General features: G+C 39.4%; 1 protein-coding gene across 1 annotated transcript in view; it reads left to right on the top strand.

Annotated features, from left to right (window-relative positions):
- Window positions 1-20,327, top strand: part of CEMIP2 (cell migration inducing hyaluronidase 2) — a 140,408-nt gene that overhangs the window by 100,283 nt on the left and 19,798 nt on the right. Inside the window, exons 15-19 of the mRNA XM_089691064.1 lie at window positions 3,556-3,711; window positions 8,753-8,930; window positions 12,297-12,512; window positions 14,565-14,773; window positions 19,985-20,158. Coding sequence (XP_089547190.1) covers window positions 3,556-3,711; window positions 8,753-8,930; window positions 12,297-12,512; window positions 14,565-14,773; window positions 19,985-20,158 — 933 coding nt within the window. The remainder of the gene's footprint in view (window positions 1-3,555; window positions 3,712-8,752; window positions 8,931-12,296; window positions 12,513-14,564; window positions 14,774-19,984; window positions 20,159-20,327) is intronic.

Below are 20,327 nucleotides of genomic sequence, written 5' to 3'. Positions count from 1 at the left end.
GAAAGGCACACACCTCTCTACACCCTGTTCCAAATTATTATGCAAATTATATTTTTCTCATTTACCTAAATATTTGATGTAAATAACAGTCAGCATAATTCTCATGTTATCAACTATTAAGAGTACAATTCAAATTTTATTGAACAAACCTCCCAATGATAACAGGATTTTTTTTATAAAAAAAACTTACAATGCACTGTTCCAAATTATTATGCACAGTAAGTTTCAAAACACTTTATAGGTTGTAAAGAACTGAAAATTGTCATTTGTTGTGTTTGCAGCATATTTACTGAAATCAAAAGCTATTTCAATCAAATTTTTAACAACATTTTAACTTTTTAAACATTTTAACAGGTCACGTTACATTTTAACATAGGACCCCTTATTTGATAGCAGCTTTACAAGTCTTGCATCCATTGAACCTGTGAGTTTTTGGACAGTTTCTGCTTGAATTTGTTTGCAAGATGTCAGAATAGCCTCCCAGAGCTGCTGTTTGGATGTAAACTACCTCCCACCCTCATAGATCTTTTGTTTGAGGATGCTCCAAAGGTTCTCAATATGATTGAGATCAGGGGAGGATGGAGACCACACCATGACCTTCTCTCCTTTTTATCTCCATAGCAGCCATTGATGCAGAGGTATTCTTTGCAGAATGAGATGGTGCATTGTCATGCATGAAGATGATTTTATTACGGAAAGCATAGTTCTGCCTTCTGTACCAGGGAAGAAAGTGGTCAGTCATAAACTCCACATACTTTGCAGAGGTCATCTTTACACCTTCGGGGGCCCTAAAGGGGCTGAGCAGCTCTGTTCCCATGATTCCGGCCCAAAACATGACTCCACCACTGCCTTGCAGACGTCGCAGCCTTGTTGGAACAGGGTGGCCATCCACCAACCATCCACTACTCCATCCATCTGGACCATCCAGGGTTGCACGGCACTCATCAGTGAACAGGACTGTTTGAAAATTAGTCTTCATGTATTTTTCTGCCCAATGCAGCCGTTTCTGCTTGTGAACATTGGTTAGTGGTGGCCGGATAGAAGGTTTATGCACAGTTGCAAGATTCTGGAGGACTCGACACCTTGATGTCCATGGGACTCCAGAGGCACCAGCAGCTTCAAATATCGGTTTGCTGCTATATAATGGTATTTTAGCAGCTGCTCTCTTGATCCGATGCAGGGATCTAGCAGAAATCTTTCTCAATGTGCCTTTATCTGCACGAACCCGTCTGTGCTCTGAATCAGCCACACATTTCTTAATACTGCGATGATCACCCTTAAGTTTTCGTGAAATCTCTAATGTTTTCATACCTCGTCCAAGGCATTGAACTATTTCACTCTTTTCTACAGCAGAGAGATCATTTTTCTTCCCCATATTGCTTGAAAATGGTGCTCTGCTTAATAATGTGTAACACCCTCCTTTAGTAGTTTTTCCTTAAATTGGGCTCACCGGCCAATCTAATTATCACAGGTGTCCAAGATTGTTTTCAGTGATCAAAAGAGCCCTGAGACACAATGCCATCCATGAGTTAAACTGAAAAACAAAATATTTAATCTTTGTGATACTTAAATAGAATTTGCATAATAATTGGAACAGGGTGTATAACAGGCCTCACAGCTGACAATGCATATTGTATTACAGCAAAGCCATGAGGTCAAAGGAACTTCCTGCAGAGCTCAGAGATATGATTGTTGCAAGTTACAGATCTGGGGAAGGCTACAAAAAAAGTCTGCTGCACTGAAGGTTCCCAAGAGCACAGTGGCCTCCATAAATCTCAAATGGAAGAGGTCTGTCACAACCAGGACTCTTTCAAGAGCTTGTTGCCTGGCCAAACTGAGCAACTGTGGGCGAGAAAGGCCTTGGTAAAAGAGGTGACTAAGAAACCCATGGTCAGATGGGCAGTTCGTTCTGTACTCCTGTGATCCCCAGGAGAAGTATAACCAAAATTGATTTGGCTATACTTCTCCTTTAAGGACCAGGTCCTGCCTTGACCTGTCATGGCACACTCCACTATGTCTGTAACCGCTTTCTGGACATTTTAGTATTTGACTACTGTTTTCCCAAGTTTGCAAGGCCACCACCTGGTCTTCTATTTACACTTTCTCAGTTTTACCAGGTGGATGTTCAAGCCTCACCTAATGTCAGCTTTGGTTGGAAGGTCCTTTAGACAGCTCTTTGAGCTACAGGCAGTCCCTAGTTCTCCAGTTATGTTGATTTGATTATGGGTCTGTTAGTGTTTGCTGTTGCCAACATCTCAGTTGGACTGCTTTTAACACGCCAACAGTCTTGTACCAACATTCTTGTATCTTTCAATGCACGAAAGAGAAAATGGAATTTCTGCACTTACCATAACATTCATTGCTTGGAGTCCATTGAGGTACACAGACACTTCTCCTGTGTATCTATGATCATGCTCTTTAGGGCTTTTCCACAAAACTGATTCATTCTGGGAGTAGGATGTGCCTAACATACTATCAGGGCTTTTTTTTCAGTGGGAACGCGGGGGAACTGAATATATGTAATGTCAAGGGGTGTTGGGGTGTGCTGGAGGATCTATTGGTGCTGGTTGCCCACAATCTATTGCTGATGGAGGGAATCTATTTTTGTAGGGAGGTCTGTTGTTGCTGCTTGGGGGTAAATTTTTGCATGGTCTAATGTTGCTGGTGGGGAACTATTATTGTTTGGGGGTCAATTGTTACAGGGATGGATCTACTGCTGATGAAGGGGTCTGGTCCTTGGCTGCTGGAGGGTCTATTGATGCTGGTTGCAGGGTGATCTATTGCTGCCGGGGGGATTTTGTTGCAGGTGATCCATTGTGTTTCGGGAGATCTATTGTCACTGGGGGGGGGGGTCTATTGTTGCTGACAGCAGAAGATCTATTTTACTGCTTTTCTTGTCATCATTAACAATTTCCATACAAATTATTTAGCACCACAAAATGTTTGGTTCTGTATACTCTATAAGGGTGGTACTGGAAGGTGGGTAGAGAGTGAAACCAAGGAATAGTGCTTGGAGGTGGGTACAAGGCAGAGAGAAGGGGTAACTGGGAAAGGGTGAGTTCCAGCACCTATCTCTGAGAAAAAACCCTGCATACTATACTTCCCACAATTTTTTGTTTTTGTTTGCCGTTGTCCAGTCCTCTTTTAGTTGGCAGTGTAACCCGACAGTCTATGAATTTCTGTGTCTCTCAGTGAACTCTAATAAATTGATTTTATGAGAAGTACAAAAAAGGTCCTTATTCAGTACATAAATTATATACGGTAAATTTTGCATGCTTTTATATTTTCCTGTGCATTAACATTCAGACCAAGCTATCTAGCAAGAGCACTGCTAAGAGTGCTTACAACAGACACATTTTATTCTTTGTTCTTTGGTGTTCTTGCAACAGCTATTCTGTGAAAATGTAGATATGGTGATATTTTAAAAACTTTCTTCTTTAAATCTTTTGTTTTCATTATATTTTGAAGAGTTAGTGGCTTATGTTTCTTTTTATCCAAGTAGCAGGCAGACCAGATCAGATTTATAGGCAAGAATTGTAATTCTATTTTCCACAGTGACGGAAGCTTTCCGAAAGATGAAGGATCCAGCCAGGAAGTCTCAGAATCTCTGTTTATTGGAGAAAGCAGAAATTATGGATTTCAGGGAGGCCAAAACAAATACTGGGGGACAGGAGGCGTCTATAATAAAAATCGCACACTTCCTCGTAACAGGTACGTTGTTAGAAGTATGAAAGATTCAAGATTAAGCAATGTATATGTAGATTTGTGGAAATAATACTTTGTATATCAAACCCTGCAGTTCCACAAAACATTTTATCAGAGGGTAAAATATGGCAGTTTATCAAAAATGTTGTTTGCATTGCAATTTTAGTAAAGGCCTTCAATTAAATGGGTCTAATTTTGAGGCTTTAACTTTTTTATTGCTGTAAAAAATGACTGATACTTTGTCATAAAGGCCTTGTACATACTTCCACATGCTATAACCTGGTTCATATGTATGCAAAGAATGTTTACTGGCCAAAATATTTTTTTTCTTTATATAAATTAAGGTAGATGAATGTATGAATAATGTTCCTGCCTATTTATAGCTAGGTTTTGAGAGAGAATGTTGGCCCTTTGTTATAATATAATATACCATTTTTTGTGTGTGCACAAGGGTGCTTTTTTTAGGCCTATATTTCTCTTAGGTCAAAACTTACTTCGTCTAGCGGAGAAGTGTTCATACAATTTCTGATGATCAGTAGTGAGATTCCATGTCTAGGATAATTGGTGTGCTGAGTTGGCTTTAATATAGAAAAATCTCTAGTTGGTGGATATAAATGCTGTACAGAGGAATCATATCAATCTTACCCTGTGCATAGATTATTGGTATTTGGTGAACATTAAACTCAAAACACATTTTACTGATCGTACTGTACATTACAAAAGCTTCTTTAAATCATCACTGGGATATATGCAGCTACCTTAAGGTGATTGGAAACTGGGAAAAAAAAGCTGCAGGGACATCCCCTTATATAACCCCCACCACTCCACGCTAGCCTCACTTTTTTCTGGTGATGGACCTCTTCCCTCTGATAAAAGAAGCTTCTCTTCTTTTTTTTGTCTAATTTTTTTTTCTGTCTCACACTCTGAATAAATTTTTCCAAAATAATTCCTTTCAGTATTTCTTCATCAATTGGCTGCAGATTTCAGGTTCAGTGGACTCCTCAACAGAGCTCTGAGAAACTGCATCAGGATTTTTTCTCCCTGGTGGAAAACACAGGGTCAGACTGCTTTGCACTGAATATAGCTTTGCACTGAATACTACTGCTCCCCTTGGCAGAGTTCGCTTTCACATGTCCAAAGCCATGGGTTGCCTGGTGTGGAGGCCAGTCTCTGAAGACCACTGTGGACATATGCCAACCACGGGGGATGAAGTCAGTATAAGGTTAAATCCCCCACATTCCTGCTAATGAATTGATGAGTACAGGACTGAAGGCCTTTTAAACATTCACCCAGGATGTCCATTTTATTCCTATTTGGGATCTGCAAAGACTGCTGCCTACTCTTGTTGGTGCAGTCAGACATTCCAGGATGACCAGGGTTAATAGTGCTGGTGCCAGTTTCACTTGTCCTGATGGAGGGTGCCTGGTGTGACATTTGCCTTCTTCATGCCTTCATCATATGAGCTGCCCTTATTCGTAGGATTCAGGAAACTGACCGAGCAACATCTCCTGGTTCTTGTCTCTGAGAGCACACAAATGGAAGTTTACTTACATTACCAGCACAGTCTCTATGCGCTAGGATTACTGACTCCTACGCATGCTCAGGAGTAATGTAAGCCCAAGCCAGCCAGTGAAGACCTCCAAAGAGGAACAGGGACTGTTTAAGGAAAGGTGACTTTAGGTCCACTTTAAATCTAAAGACAGGAACAAACTGTACTTTTGCTAGAAGTCATGGCCTTCCATACTAGCCAAAACTGGAGCAAAGGTCTCTCCAGTGATGGGACAGCCCGTTTCATAATTAGGGGGACAGCTATTGGTCTTCTTAGCATTCTGGTTCCAAAACCTCTGACACCTAGGTCCAGAGTGTGTTTTGCTGAGGAGTTTTGCACTTCACATCCTCCCCAATTCATGCTCTCCAATGTGTTGCCATCCCTGTTGTAGCGGGTGAATCTGTTTTCTGCTATCAAAAAGCCTTTTGAGTCAAGGCTTCATTATCCTGTGTTTTTTTTACTCTATTCTCTTTAGAATTTCCAACTGAACGAAAGCGTTCGGCCCATTCTTAATCTAGAAAAACCTTACCTTGTTTGTTCAGGCTTAGAAATTCTGAAAGGAAAATGCCAGGTCAATCATTCTCTCCTTCCTTCCAGGGATTTCCTGACCTCCATAGGCATCCCGGATGTCTATCTGCAGATTTCCATTTTTCTGCCTCACCAATGCTATCTGCTTTTTTTGCAGTGGGTGATCTGCATTACCAGTTTGTTGCCCACCCATTTGGTCTATTCATGGCCTTTTGCATGCGTGCCCTGGTTTTGACTCTGCTCCTTTCTCAGTGAATTCATGTTGTTAGGGGTACCTGGGCAACCAATCTTCTGTTAAAGGACGAATCCTTCTCTGTCACTGTCAGCCAACATCCAACAGACAGTATAGGTTCTACAGAGCTTCTGTTGGTTCCTTATTCTCCAGATGTCATCACTGGACCATTCATACAAATTGGGGTACTTGAGTCTGATGCTGGATTTGTTCAGAACCTTTCTACCTTGGGAGAAACTACTCCTATTCTCATGCCAGGTCTCTTCATGGAGGAAGCAACATTATGGAGCCTTGGTGATTTGGTTGTCCCTTCAACACTGCACTCCTATTGTGAGGACACCTAACAAGAGTACAGTTGTCCACTGCCATAGCCCTACTTATATCAGTTGTCAAGGGGGCACCAGAAGTTGCACCACACTAAGGGAAGAAGACCTGATACTCTTTTCGGCAGAACTTTGTTATGGCCCTGTCTGCCATCCACATCAGAAATTGAATCACATCACATTGAAAATTGGCTGAAAGACCTCAGCCATCAGAATCTGGATCTCAGGCCCTTAGCCATAGGTGGGGAACACCAAATGTTGAACTCTGTGTCTAGATTCAACAAACTGGATGTGTTTGTCACCAGGTCCAAGGAACACTCAAACCTTTGCAGTGGATGCTCTGGTCAAAGTGCAGGGTCAGTTGAATCTGATCTATGCCATTATGTCCCTCCAAAATCTTCACCTGCCCTGCAGGACCGAGGAAGGCATTTTGGGATTTGCACCAAGTTGACCCAGGAGGGCATAGTGTTCAGACATCCTCCAGCTTCTGGCAGACGCTATGTGGTCTCTTCAGATTGTCTGGATCTCCTGTCCAAAGGAGCAGTGTTCAACTCTGCTGCTTAGTTGTTGGCTTTCAGTCATCCCCTACCATCTTGAAGGCTAGGAATTTGACTTCTTGACCTAGAGTGCCTAATTGCTTAGTGCAAGTTGAGGAACTTCTTATCCTAGAAAGTACTCATGGAATAGTGTCCTGTCCTTCTCCAATCTTGCCTAGACCAAAAATTGGCCTTGAGTACCATTTTAGGGACAAATATCAGCTGTTTCTGTTATGTATCAGAGACCTTTGGCTTTTCACTCTTTAACGAAGGCCTTTGTTCAGGGAATAGCTTGCATCATCCTCACTATTTGTTGCCTTGCATCCCTTTGGGATCTCTGCTTTTTTCAGCTCCTCATAAGTCGTTCTTCAAACCCATGAGGGATATTCCTTTTGATCTTACCCATAAGTAAGAAACTTTTCTTGTGGCTCTCACCTCTGCAAGGTGAGTCTGAGTTAGCAGCCGTATCTTGTAAAGATTATATCTTAGTATTGCACAAGGACAAGGTTTTCTTGTGGCCTAAGGCCTCTCTTCATCCAACGTTGGTCTTCCTTCCAACTTTAATCATATAATTTCCCTTCCTTCTTTTCTCCCTTCCCTTTCCCTAATTATATTAGATATGATGGTGCTTCATGGGCTTTCATATCCGATATCTGATTCTCAGGTTTGGAAGGCTACTTGTTCTTATGTTCACACATTTCTATTTTATCCCTAGGATGTTCAAGCCTCTTCTGATGCCATTTCCAGATGTAAGGTGCTGCAGGTTGCTCTGAATATGTCAATCCCTTCGTGACCTGTTTGTTATGAAGGGCTGTTGGTAGTTTTTGCTGTGTTGCCCAATAAACACCCAGAAGGCGCCACCATCTAAGTGTATCAATTTAATTTAAAACAAATAAAGGGAATAAAGCTCGACTGTGGAATCTGCAGAATGCAGATTAAGTCCATATGACAGGCTGTGTCTTTCTCCAGCAGCAAATATAGCCACACTGGAATGCAAACCAGCGCTAGGACCAGAATCAGAAGTGACGTCTGGACTTATTGATGTCAAAGCGTAATGGGTGGTAACATGTTTCGGAGCCCACAATCGCTCCTTTGTCAAACCATGAGAGCTGCATTCTGACAGTCCAGCTTTATTCCACTTTTTTTGCAGAGCTGTTTAAAGGATGTACCTCATCTATCCATCCATCCACCTGCTGTCCACTGAGGCTTGTCAGCGAATAAGGACTGATGATATGCCCATTTACTCTCATCCTTGTGAGTGTATTTTAACCTTTCCCTTTACTCGTTTTTAATTAAATCGATACACTTAGATGGTGGCACCTTCTGTTTGTTTTAGTGCACAGAGATATCCAATACCCTGTTAGAAGAGCTGTAGCCATTATAGAAGTGGATTAACACACCTAGATCTACCATACAGAGACTACAGCTTCTTGCTTGGGACCTAATCACTTTTTCTCCATTTGCGCTGTAGAGGTTTTTTTATGTTTTTGTACTGTGCTGTGTTGCCCACCTTCCCAGTCGTAAGGATTTAAAGAAGACTGTGTCCGCATGTATCCTGTACTGTACTATCAGGGAAATTAGGTTTACTTCAAAATCACTTTGCTGGAGTAAAATAGCATGCACAGGACACGTCCTTCTGTTTTTATGACCTCCCTATTGCTTACTACAAAATTGAGGCTAGCAGGGAGTAGAAGAGTTTTTGTGTAGAGAGCCTTTCTTTTTTTTTTTTTTTTTTTTTTTTTGCCGGTGTCTAATCATCTAAAGGTAGTTGCATGTAATGAAGTTATAATGATTTCAAGAATCCTGAGTTCTGTACTGTACTCCAGGAAACAGTCTTTAGTAGAAACCAAAAAATAAAATAGAATTTTTGACCTTTCAGGACTTTTCCAATCAGAGGCTTTCAGATTTATGATGGGCCAATTCGCCTTACAAAGAGCACCTTCAAAAACTTTGTGCCAACACCGGACAGATTTACCAGTGCTATTGGTTTCCTAATGAAAAATCCATGGCAGCTTACTCCAAGAAATAATGTCTCCTTTCTTAAATTTGGAGCCAATGTAAGTAAACTTTTGTATATGTATTGTTCTTTTTTTTCTCTGCTAATTTAGTAAGTGCAGCATTAACATTTCACTGGATTGAGAAGTGTTTTTTATTGCTGTCTTGATCTCTGAAAAGAAAAAAGTCTTATTGTATAGAATATTAGATTGTATAAATTTTTAAATGATAAAGGCATGTATTTATTTAAGTGATAAAGCATTTGTTAAAGTTATTGAGATGAACAAAAAGAATAAAAGGGCCACTCAGTTACTGTGAATAGCATTGTTGCTTCTTGAAAATGTAGTTATTCACATACAGGTATAATTTCTTTGTAATAAACTAAAAAAAAAAAAATGTATTCTTTATTTTAGGATAGGAATTGCATCCATGTAAAACATTTTCTGTATGCCCCTGAGGCCAATTGTAGATCACTTTGGTGTGATTTTTCTTTTTACTTGCTTGGACTTTGTTAAGAAGACTAAGTATTGTATTTTACACTGTTCTTTTTCGCTAGCTGTTCATGTGTTTTGGGAAATTCTTCGTGGCATTTTTATTTAAATTGTCTGAATTTCGCTTTTATGTTGGGAAATGGATATAGGTGTATTGGGGTTGTAGAATAGCTTTGAGCATTTCTGCATGTTAAATTAGACAAGACCAGGACCCTGCTAAATACCTTTTTTCAGTCCGCAATTAGAGCAGTCTTGTGACTTCTATCAGTGTCCAGCAGATCACTGGTTAAATCTTGTAGAAGGCTTTTTCATTCTCCCCTGTTTCTCCTAAGAGGCTGCATAACCCCTGACTCTGTCTGGACAGTGCTGGTTGGCCCTGTGCTGATCACATGCACCCTCCCAAAGGAAAAAAAAAAACTCTAGCAATATACATTAAACTGAGCATGTGCAGAGTAACTCCTAAAAGCTCTGTACTATCAGCCGATGGATGGGGAACAGTAGAAGAAGGGGAGGATCAGAGAAGACATAAAGTATAACAAGAATGCTTTACTGCATATACAGACTGATTTTACTGTTGTGGGTTTAGTAACACTTTAATGCTTGATTTCATAGTCAGTATGAATGGGGGGAGTTCAATCCAAAACCTTTATGGACCCAGGGATCATCATCCTTTACATCTAGAAAGGCAACTTACAGCGTTTCAATTTTGATAATTTTTTTCCATATGTTAAAACATAGAAATGTTAGAAAAGTGGAAGAACAACTCAGATTCTGACTTGTCTTGGCTTTTGCATACTTCAAGAGTCTTCGGTGGGATTAAAGACTATGCCCAACAAAGGTGTCTCATATCTTTTAGAACACCAGATGCTAGGTTTCCCTGTAGGGTTTTTAGCTCTTCCCATGGTTGCAGCTGCTATGAAACCAAGTAACAGATTTTTGCTTTTCCTGCTGCATTCTCCATAAAGAATTAAAGTGGAACCCTACTCTCTCAATTAACATTAACTATTTTTATTCATAATGTTAGTCTTGGTAGATGGATAGGAAGGTACATTATATTTACTTAAAAACTTAATTTCTTCATTTGCTTCCTGGCCTAGGCCTAATTAATGTATTACTTTCCAGGAGTCTATATATGAATTTTGTCCTTTCATATGGAAGGGGGACTTTCTAAGTTAAGCACACCCTCATGTCTGCACACCCTCATGTCTGACCTTGAAAGTGTACCAGCCTGTGTATATTGTGCTGCACATGTGCAGGATTTTCTAGGGTATTTTCACAGTAAGGGCAGATGGGTTCCAGGAATTAAATACTACATGAATCATCTGCCCTTAAGATGACCACCACTTGAAATATGTGGGAAGAGGGTGTTCAAAGCGAGTTATCAACAAAATAAAACTTGGAGAAATGGATGGATGGGTGAGTTTTGTTTGAGCATTAAAAATGAATAGCTTTCTCAGTTTGTGGTGATCATATACATTTTGACTGTGGTAAAACCCACATAACATCTGACGTGGGTTAGTGATAGGACTTGTTATCACATATCAAAGTGGTGAGAAAAGTCAAAGTTAAAAGTACAGTTTATTTACTAGGAAATTATTTGCAGTGATAATCGGAAGCAGCTTTGCAGTATGTAACAAGGGTAGGGAATAATACAATATACATGGGGGCTATGCTTATACAAAATGTTAGGTGATCGTGCAGTGTTTAGGGAGGATAAGCAGGGGAAAGGCGGTTATACAATTTAGTATGGAGGCGGGTGTCAAATAATGGGTAAGCACAGCACAATGTTAAAACTGTATGTCAAACCGGTGCAACCTACTACCTCAATGTATCTTATTGTAAGGTCTTAATGTAAAGACGTGGCCCTAGAGTGTGAGTTGCTCCTGATCCATTCAATATCAGGAGGTAAAGTTATGCCTTTTTTTAAATGATTTGCAAGCATACTACACAAAATTTTTGTTTACTCTCGACCTAAAATGTTTGTTGGCTCAAAGTGTCATTATCCCACCTGTTGAGGCTGGCCTTTTCATAGTAGCACTGGTTTTTCCAAATTCATCCTCCAAGTTTGTCAATTTTAGGACTTCATTTTAATTTGAGGGTTTATTGTGGAAGTTAAAGACTAAATTCATTTCTGAATTTAACATATTGGCTCTGCCTGTAATTTATTTGACTTAAAACTTTATTTCTTATTGGGCTACCATAAGCTGCATCTGTGTGCATGTTGTATTTTATTGAAGAAATGAGTTGGCATTCTTCATTACTGGCTATAAAAAACCTTGTCCTGGACAACAATAAATAACCACTTGAAAAAAAAAGTCCTTTTGCTTTTTTTATATGTTGAATTCTGTAGTGCTGTGGAAAATCTGTCCCTTGGTTTATAACCACACTCCCTTTTTGTATTTTTAAAGTTTTTTCCATATTAGATGTTATGAAGGTCAATAACATATGTCTTCAATTAAAATAAAAACAATATATCTGTTACAACTTATGTTTCAAATAAGATGAGTTGATCTATTTAAAAGTTTCATTATTTCACCTACCAGATAAGTCTCAGTAATCCCTTTTTTATAATGTGCTTTCAATTAAATTTAAAGGGAGCTTAAAAAAACTTTAGCAAACGGAAAAATAGAGATATGTTAACCATAGTATCCTGTTGGGTATTCTCTTTCTATGGCTTGCCTGATCTTAAAATTGACAGCTAGAATTATGTTGACAACGGCAGCATATGTATTATTTTAATAAACAAGCACTATTGTTTTAAAATTATGCAGCATATAATAATGGAAAATATTTCTCCTGTATCGAACACTCAAAATGAAACGGTTTGGTTGCAGTATAAATCTACTGCATACTTCCTTAAAGCTGGACATATGACTAACTGAAGATGCTTCTAGCTATACCACCTGCAGGAAATCCATTTATTATTATATTTTACAGGTTTCATTGAGAGCATTTTTTGGACAGTCTGGACCATGGTTTGAAACGGGTGATCTGGATGGAGACAAAAATTCTATTTTCCATGACGTGGATGGGACTGTTACAAACTATAATAATACTTTTGTGGCCCGAATGGATAATTACTTGATCAGGCATCCTAAATGTATAAATATCACAGAATGGAACGGAGTTATCTGTAGTGGAACATATGCACAGGTCAGAAGATTTATTTCTATTTTGCTTCTGAAAAAGCTAGTTGCCTGGCTTCTGTGCTGATCTGGTGGTTGAAATACTCTGTTCTGGTATACAAATTAGAGGTTCTGACATAATGCTGCTTGCTTCGTTTTAGTCATGTTGTTGAGGGCTACAGACCACCAGTTAGCAATTTCAGAAGGAGGTCTGCAATAGAAGCCCCCCTTCTTCTTCTTCTTCTTCTTCTTTTTTTTTTTTTTTTTAGGGGTTGGTTGGTGCAATTTAAAACACGTTTTTAAAAAGCAGTATGAATGTGTTTATTATGTATTTGCTTTTAGGAGTATGTACATATTTTAATAGTAAAACAGTAAAAAAAAAATTATTATAAAAGTATAAGGTGGGTTTGCACAATGTGGCATTCATGTCTAGCAATAAATAGTATCTAAAATGGTTTCTATTTAGTTTTATTGAACTTTTTGATTTTAGAAACCGGTAGCACTGACAAGCAGATGGTAAAAATGAGCTATGTCCAAAATCTAATATACTGTGGGTAGAAAGGTATTACAGCGACTTAGTATTTACATGTGTAAATTGCCTCATTATGTCAGTGTGGTTTTTTTTTTGTTTTTGTAATAATGGTTGAATCCAGCAACAATGTTTGTAATTAGAATGGATTCTCATTAACATGTAATCTCAAATCACAGTAAAGGCAGATATATTTTTCCAACTCCATCTAAGTCTGCTGACAACATCATTAGCAGTTCCTAGAATTTCTTTAGTTCACTTGGGTTATGTAAGCTAAATAAAACTATGGATCATGTGCTCATTATTACTAGGCTAAGCATTAACTGCTCTCACTGTGTTACATAAAAAATTATATTCATTCTTGTACATACTGTAGCTGCTGGAAAGCTGAATGTTCAATTGTCTGATAACTGTTTTTAATCAGTTTCTCTATTGGCTTTCGTAGTTTGAATTTAATTTTCCAGCTCTATATCAGTTATTGTGAAAATTACACTGATATTTGATACTCTAGTTCGGTTTTGTGTGTGTTTATTTATATTAGGTTTCCACTGGTTTCACAATGCAATGCTGCACTGTGCCAAGTCTTAACTGTCCCTGTGTGGTGATATGACATCACCTGTTTCTGCCCGTTCAAATGGTCCATGTGTAGTGTGACTGCATTTTGGCTGATTTACTGACTTCCTTAACCCCTGCCTTTGCAATAAACCTTTATAGACTATCCATGGAGAAAAACATGGTCTGCCCGTCTTGTTCAGAATTCCACAAGGCAATATTTAGTAATCCATGGTTTGTCCACAGATTGTGGTTCAATAACAGTTTTCAATGTTTGGGAGCCTGTGGCCCAGGCCTGGTTTTTAATGATGGCCTTGTTATGGCGACATGAAAATACGCAATGTTACACATAAAAATGCACCAGAACATTCATATTTTATATTGTGCCATATTTTAAAGTACAACTAAATGCTTCAGTATGATAGTCTTAAGTCCCAAATCCAGTTACTATGTGATGAACAAGCCTCATAAAGCAAACAAAAGAACTCCCTTTACCTCTCCTGGACTGAGCCAAATCTGCCTATATTTGTGTCTCTCACATTCTCCCTTCCAAATACTGGAGGTCACAGTGGGAGGGTTTTGGCAGTAGAGGCAATGCTGCCAATCCAGAATTCAGTGGTCTGGTGCTGATTTGGTTTGCTACAGGCTTGTGACTCAACAGTGAAAACCACACCTCCAACAACTCATCACACTGTAATGAATGCTGGAGGGAAACTCTAAGTGCAATTGCAGATATAATTAAGTGCTACAGCACAAACATTCTTAATGATGGGGGGGGGGGGGTGGAGTGAGGGAGCAGAGTTCTCTTTTAAAATGGTTCTAGAATTTAACAATGGATAGATAAAGTTGTGCACACATGGCACAGCAGGTGTTTAAAACAGCAAAGCCTCAAGTTAATGCAGAATTTTACTCAAAGCAATACGCAGTCAACAGGCAAAGGAATAAGGCTCTAAATTGCACTCTAAAATTGAAAATGTATCATGTTTCTCTTTCCACTAGGTCTATATTCAAGCTCGAAATCCACAGAATCTCACAATGACCATTGCAAGAGATGAGTACCCATCCAAGCCTATGTCTCTTAGAGGAATTAACCAAAAGGCTCCTTACCAGCACTATCAGCCAGTAGTGATGATGCAGAAAGGATACACTATACACTGGAATGCACAAGCTCCACAAACCATTCATCTTTACCTAGTAAACTTTGATAAGTGAGTTGAGGTTTCAGTGTTTGATGGTTGATCTTATTAAACATGACCATACAGAACAGTCTCCCCTACCACCTTCAGTTTGAGAAAATATGAAAAAAATAGAACCCCTTTTTTTTCATTGTATAATATAGTTTAATCCTTTAGTCAAATCATATAAATAACTAAAACATAGTGAATGTATTTAATTGCTTTTACCTTATATGCTATTTTTAACATTTGTTTTCCACTTTAACACAGATCTGAATTTACCACGTGTCATTTATTGATTGGTGATATTTTATGTAAAAAAAAAAAATAATTCCACAAACATCAGTCAGCGCTCTTTAAAGTATCTTTTAGAGCTGGTTCACACCGGTGCAACATGAAATTTACAAGTCGCACCTGAAGTCACAAAGTGAATTGGCACGATTTCAAAAATAGTTCCTTCACTCCCTTTTTTTTTTTTTCTTTCTGATTTCATTGTGACTTACATTGACTTCTGTTAAATGAAGTCGCAAGCCGCAGTGAAATCAGAGGAACAAATTGCACTGATCTGCGGATCTGAATTCTCGCTACTTCAAGTGAAGTAGCACAATTTCAAAATCACATTCAGTGTGACCCAGGGCTTCATTTTGAATATGGTTGTGAGAGGTTAGAACAAGAGGTTTTTATTGCTGTCTGAGACCCCAATGGGAAGAGTCACCGTTTTGTGCCCTGGTTGCAAATGTTACTGGGACTAAAAGTGAAATAAAAAATCCAAAATCGTTTCAAACAGGAGAAATTTTTGTTTGGAGACACCTGCCTCGGTGACCACTATCGAGCACGTGATTTTTCTCACCTTGGAATCATTCCTTTCACTTAACTGTTGTCTGTGGGAGAGGAATTAAAGGGTGACCTCCCCAATGGAACACAAACAGAATCCTGACAGGGGGTTATGTTGAATGCAAAACTGAAAAGGAAAGCTTAGAGTTTAGATATACTTAAAAATACCCCTAACTGTATGCTGGTAACAGTTGACTTTGTGAAGTCACTGTTTAGGAGAGGAAGAAAAAGAGCAATTTGGGGTATTGATAAAACACAGACTTATGAGATGGATACCAGTTAATGAAATGAGCAGTTTTTTTGGTAGTGGGAAGGAATAATAATGGCACATCTTGTCTGAGAATTAAATTGACCATTTTGAAGAGAAACTTTTTGTAAAGTACAATTAAATGCAATAAAGAAATAAGCAGACTTCTTATTTCTACTGTGCCTAAAATGTTAACTTTAAAGGCTCATGTACACGGGGCGTTTGGGAAAACTCTTCTGAACGATGGAAACTGCTGAAAAATGAAGGTTAAAAAACCATCAGTTTATGCACGTTTTTAAAAGATAACCTCAGGAGACCTCCCAAATGCCCAGAATGCACTGAAAAATAGTAAATTAACTATTTCGGACATTTTGAGAGAAATAGAGCAGTATGTGTTGAGATTACCTATCTTTTCTGTTTGTATTCACTATGGATCTCATCATGAGCATAATGCAGCACGTTCTACCGTTTTTTCCTTCACACAAAACCTGGAACTGACAGTGCTGGTGTACTAGGTCCATTTGAATACATGGAAAACGCTTTTCATGCATTTCTGATGATGAAAAAAGGCTCTGGATAGCATCTGGATATGGAACAGTTAAAAACTGCTTCTAAACGCAGTTAACCCAGTTTACAAGCATTTGAAACGCCGGTAAAATCTACACCTGAACGCATGTTTGGTACGTTCAAAAAAACAACTGTAAACTCAACTGCCTGTAAACGACTATGTGTACATGGACACATAGGAAACCATTAGGGAGAGTTCAGAGGCTGCTGAAAAAAACGCAGAAAAGCTCCTGAACGTCAGTTTAGCAGCTGCAGGGTACATGAGCCCTAACAGGTATGGGATTGGATGCAGGAAAGTATGTCTTTGCGGGCAACTTTACAATGTGGCTATAGCAAAGAAAGTCACAGTGCACCAAATTGACTTTGGGTGGTGCGTTTCCTTTAGTTCAGAGAAAAGGGCAGAAAGGATTACTACATGTGCACTTTAAAATAACTCCGATAATACCGACTCTATAGTATTTAAAGTGATATTAATTCTCTAAAATTATTTTAAAAATTAACATACGTGTCATACTTACCTGCTCTGTCCAATGGTTTTACACAGAGCAGCCTTGATTCTCCTCCTCTGGGATTCTCCTGTTGTGCTCCTAGATCCTCCTGCCTTCTGAGTACCATCCACAGCAAGCCGCTTGCTTGGTGGGGGAGTTAGGGGGGTACTCATGCAGGTTCACTCCCGAACCCCGCTGCCTGCATCCGTGGACACAGCCTGGTTTTTTCCTGCCCCCTTCTTCCTCCTCATAAGATTTGATTGACAGCAACAGAAGCCAATAGTTCCTGCTGCTATCAATCTGCCATGTGAGGGCGGAGAAAGCACAGACGCTGGTTAGAGGTCGGGGTCAGGTAAGAATGGGGGTTTGGGTTGGGGATCCTGGACACAGGTGGTTTTTTACTTTAATGCAGAAATTGCATTTAAGTAAAAAAAAAAAAAAAAAACCTTTTAAGGCTTTCAAATCACTTTAACTGTTTTTTAACCACTTGCCCTCCTGAGGATTTGCTCCCGTTTCTGACCAGGCCATTTTTTGTGTTACGGCACTGCGTTATTTTAACTGACAATTGTGTGGTCATGCAACACTTCACCCAAATGAAATTTATGTCCTTTTTTTCCCCACAAATTGAGCTTTCTTTTGGTGGCATTTTATTACCTGTGCGTTTTTTATTTTTTGCACTATAAAAAAAAGACCGTTTTGAGAAAAGACAATATTTTGCCTTTTTTGCTATTAAACATGTCCAGTAAAAAAAAAATTTAAAATCAAATTTCGTCATAAATTTAGGCCAAAATGTATTCTGCTACATGTCTTTCTAAAAAAAAAATCCCAATACGTGTAAATTAATTGGTTTACATGAACGTTTTAGCGTTTACAAATGGCAGTATAGATACTGGAATTTTTTTTAAAATTATTTTGACTAGTAATCGCGGTGATCAGCGACTTGTAGCAGGACTGCGGTGGACATTCTGACACTGGGGGGAACTGACTTGGTGTCACTGACATCCCCAGTGACACCAATACAGTGATCAGTGCTGAAGAAAAAAGCACTGACACTGTACTAATGGAACTGGGCAGGAAGGGGTTAAAATGAGGGGCAATCAAAGGGTTAACTGTGTGCTGCTAGTGTTTACATAGGGGGCCGTGTCAGTGTGCTTCACTGTAAGCACACTGCTTTGGATGGCTGTGCTGCGCACAGCCATCCAAAGCAGTGTGCCTGAGCTGACAGGGAGGAGAACCGTTAGTAAACAAAATGGTTCTCCTCCCCCTCCCCTTCCCCTGGGGATTGTCGAAAATCGCCAGGTATCGGCAAGTAATCACCGGCCGGGACCCGGTGATTGACGGCCACGAATGGGGAAAATGCAAAATCGTGTGTATATATACATTACTATACAAAAAGTGCAGCTTTTATATAAATATAGTGACAAAAATTAGAATAGATACAAGTGAAGGGGTCTCCTACTTTACCCCTTCACTTGTCTCTCTTGTGGGATTCAGAGGATCGCGCCTGCTACACCTTTTGTTTCTTACAACAGATGCGTGATTGACTGCTCTTTACAGGGGGTCATGTTGTTCTGGTAAGCCTTGCATGCGAGTGGTTGGTGACACATCTATCATTGGAAATTCTTCTGTTTCATCACAGCCTTTTGAAAACCACTTTCTTCTGATTTCATTCCATATTTTGGACATTTTGTTTCTCATTTTGGACTTATCGTCACTCTATATAAGTGCTGCACATTTTGTGTAGTAATTTCGATTTGCCTGGTATCAGAGTAATAGTGTTTAGCTGCTATCAATTTTGTGCACAATGTATTCTTGGCACAGATTTCTGTTTTTTTTTTTTGTGTATGTATACATGATTTTGCGCACCCATGCCGCCCTGTAGCAGTATTTCTGCTATAGGGCGGACAGGAAGCTGTTAAGTGCTAAAATAAGTCATGTTTTTCAACCTGTTAATCCTGAGCATCTGGTTGTGTATCGCTGTCATAAAATTCAGGCAATATAGTAAGAATCTAATTAACATAAATAAAATAAATATACAGCTTTAACCACTTGCCCTCCTGAGGATTTACCCCCCTTAATGACCAGGCCTCTTTTTGCTACTCGTAGTGGTATTTGATCACCTTTGCGCTTTTTATTTTTCACGCTATAAACAAAAAAAGACCAAAAATTTTTTCCCCCACAAATTGAGCTTTCTTTCGGTGGTATTTGATCGCCTGTGCGTTTTTTTATTTTTTGCGCTTTAAAAAAAAAGGCTGACAATTTTGAGGAAAAAAAAAATATTTTGGACACTTTGCTATAAAACATGTCCAGTAAAAAAAATTTAAAAATCAAATTTAGTTATACATTTCTGCCAAAATGCATTCTGCGACATGTCTTTGCTACAAAAATCCCAATACGTGTAAATTAATTGGTTTACATGAAAGTTATAGCATTTACAAATGGTGGGAAAGATACCGGGATTTTTAATTTTTTTTTATACTAATAATGGTGGCGATCAGCGACTTATGGCGGGACTGCGGCGGACATTCTTACACTGGGGGGGGGGGGGAACTGACTTGGGGTCACTGACATCCCCAGTGACACCAATACAGTGATCAGTGCCAAAAAAAAACACTGACACTGTACTAATGGCACTGGGGAGGAAGGGGTTAACTTTATTATTTAGTGAAAGGGTTAACTGTGTGAGGGGAGTGTTTTACTAGGGGGCGGGGGGGTGTACTGCAGGGAACACCGCTGATCGGGACAGATAGACTCTTCTGTCCCGATCAGCGTGTCAGGAGCTGTCAGGGAACTGACATTAAGCACAGCTACTGCAGCTGTGCTCTCTGTCACTGATTGCCGCTAATCGCCGGGACATAGCCAGTAACGACCGGCTGTGACCCGGCGACTGACATCCGCGGCCGTGATCGGTGGGACAGGTAGGGCGGCGGCGCGCCTCGCACGTTTTAAAACATGGTTTTGCCCAGCCGTGCCGCCCTGCCTCCGTATTTCTACAGTGACTGGGCGGCATGTGGTTAAATTACCTATTTCTACTACTATAACATAATTCCATAAATAAGACCTCACATGTGCCCACCTCTTCATGTTGTGATTAATTCATTTTTGCAGAGGTGACTGGATCAGAGTCGGCCTTTGTTACCCACCAGACACCAGCTTTCAGGTGATGTCACAGATTGTTAAAAGCCAGACTTTTCCTGTGGAAGAATACCATCCAGTGAACTCCGTAGATGAACTGGAGAAGAGACGAACACAGGCAAAGTACTACTTTGACAACAGTACTGGGTAATAAAATTATTGTAGAGCTAAATGTCAAAAAATTACAAACTGTAAATTATTGTGAACAAGCAATGTGTCATTCTATGGTTTATGGATCTTGGAATAATTGAAGTGACAGTAAACAGTAATAGTAAATGAAGATATCCGCTTCTAAATAAAATATCAGTGGTTTCAT

This window comes from Staurois parvus, unplaced genomic scaffold (genome assembly GCF_062004578.1).
Source record: "Staurois parvus isolate SC_StPar_1 unplaced genomic scaffold, SC_StPar_1.0 ptg000549l, whole genome shotgun sequence".
Taxonomy (NCBI): Eukaryota; Metazoa; Chordata; class Amphibia; order Anura; family Ranidae; genus Staurois; species Staurois parvus.
This window is presented reverse-complemented; position numbering and strand designations above follow the sequence as displayed.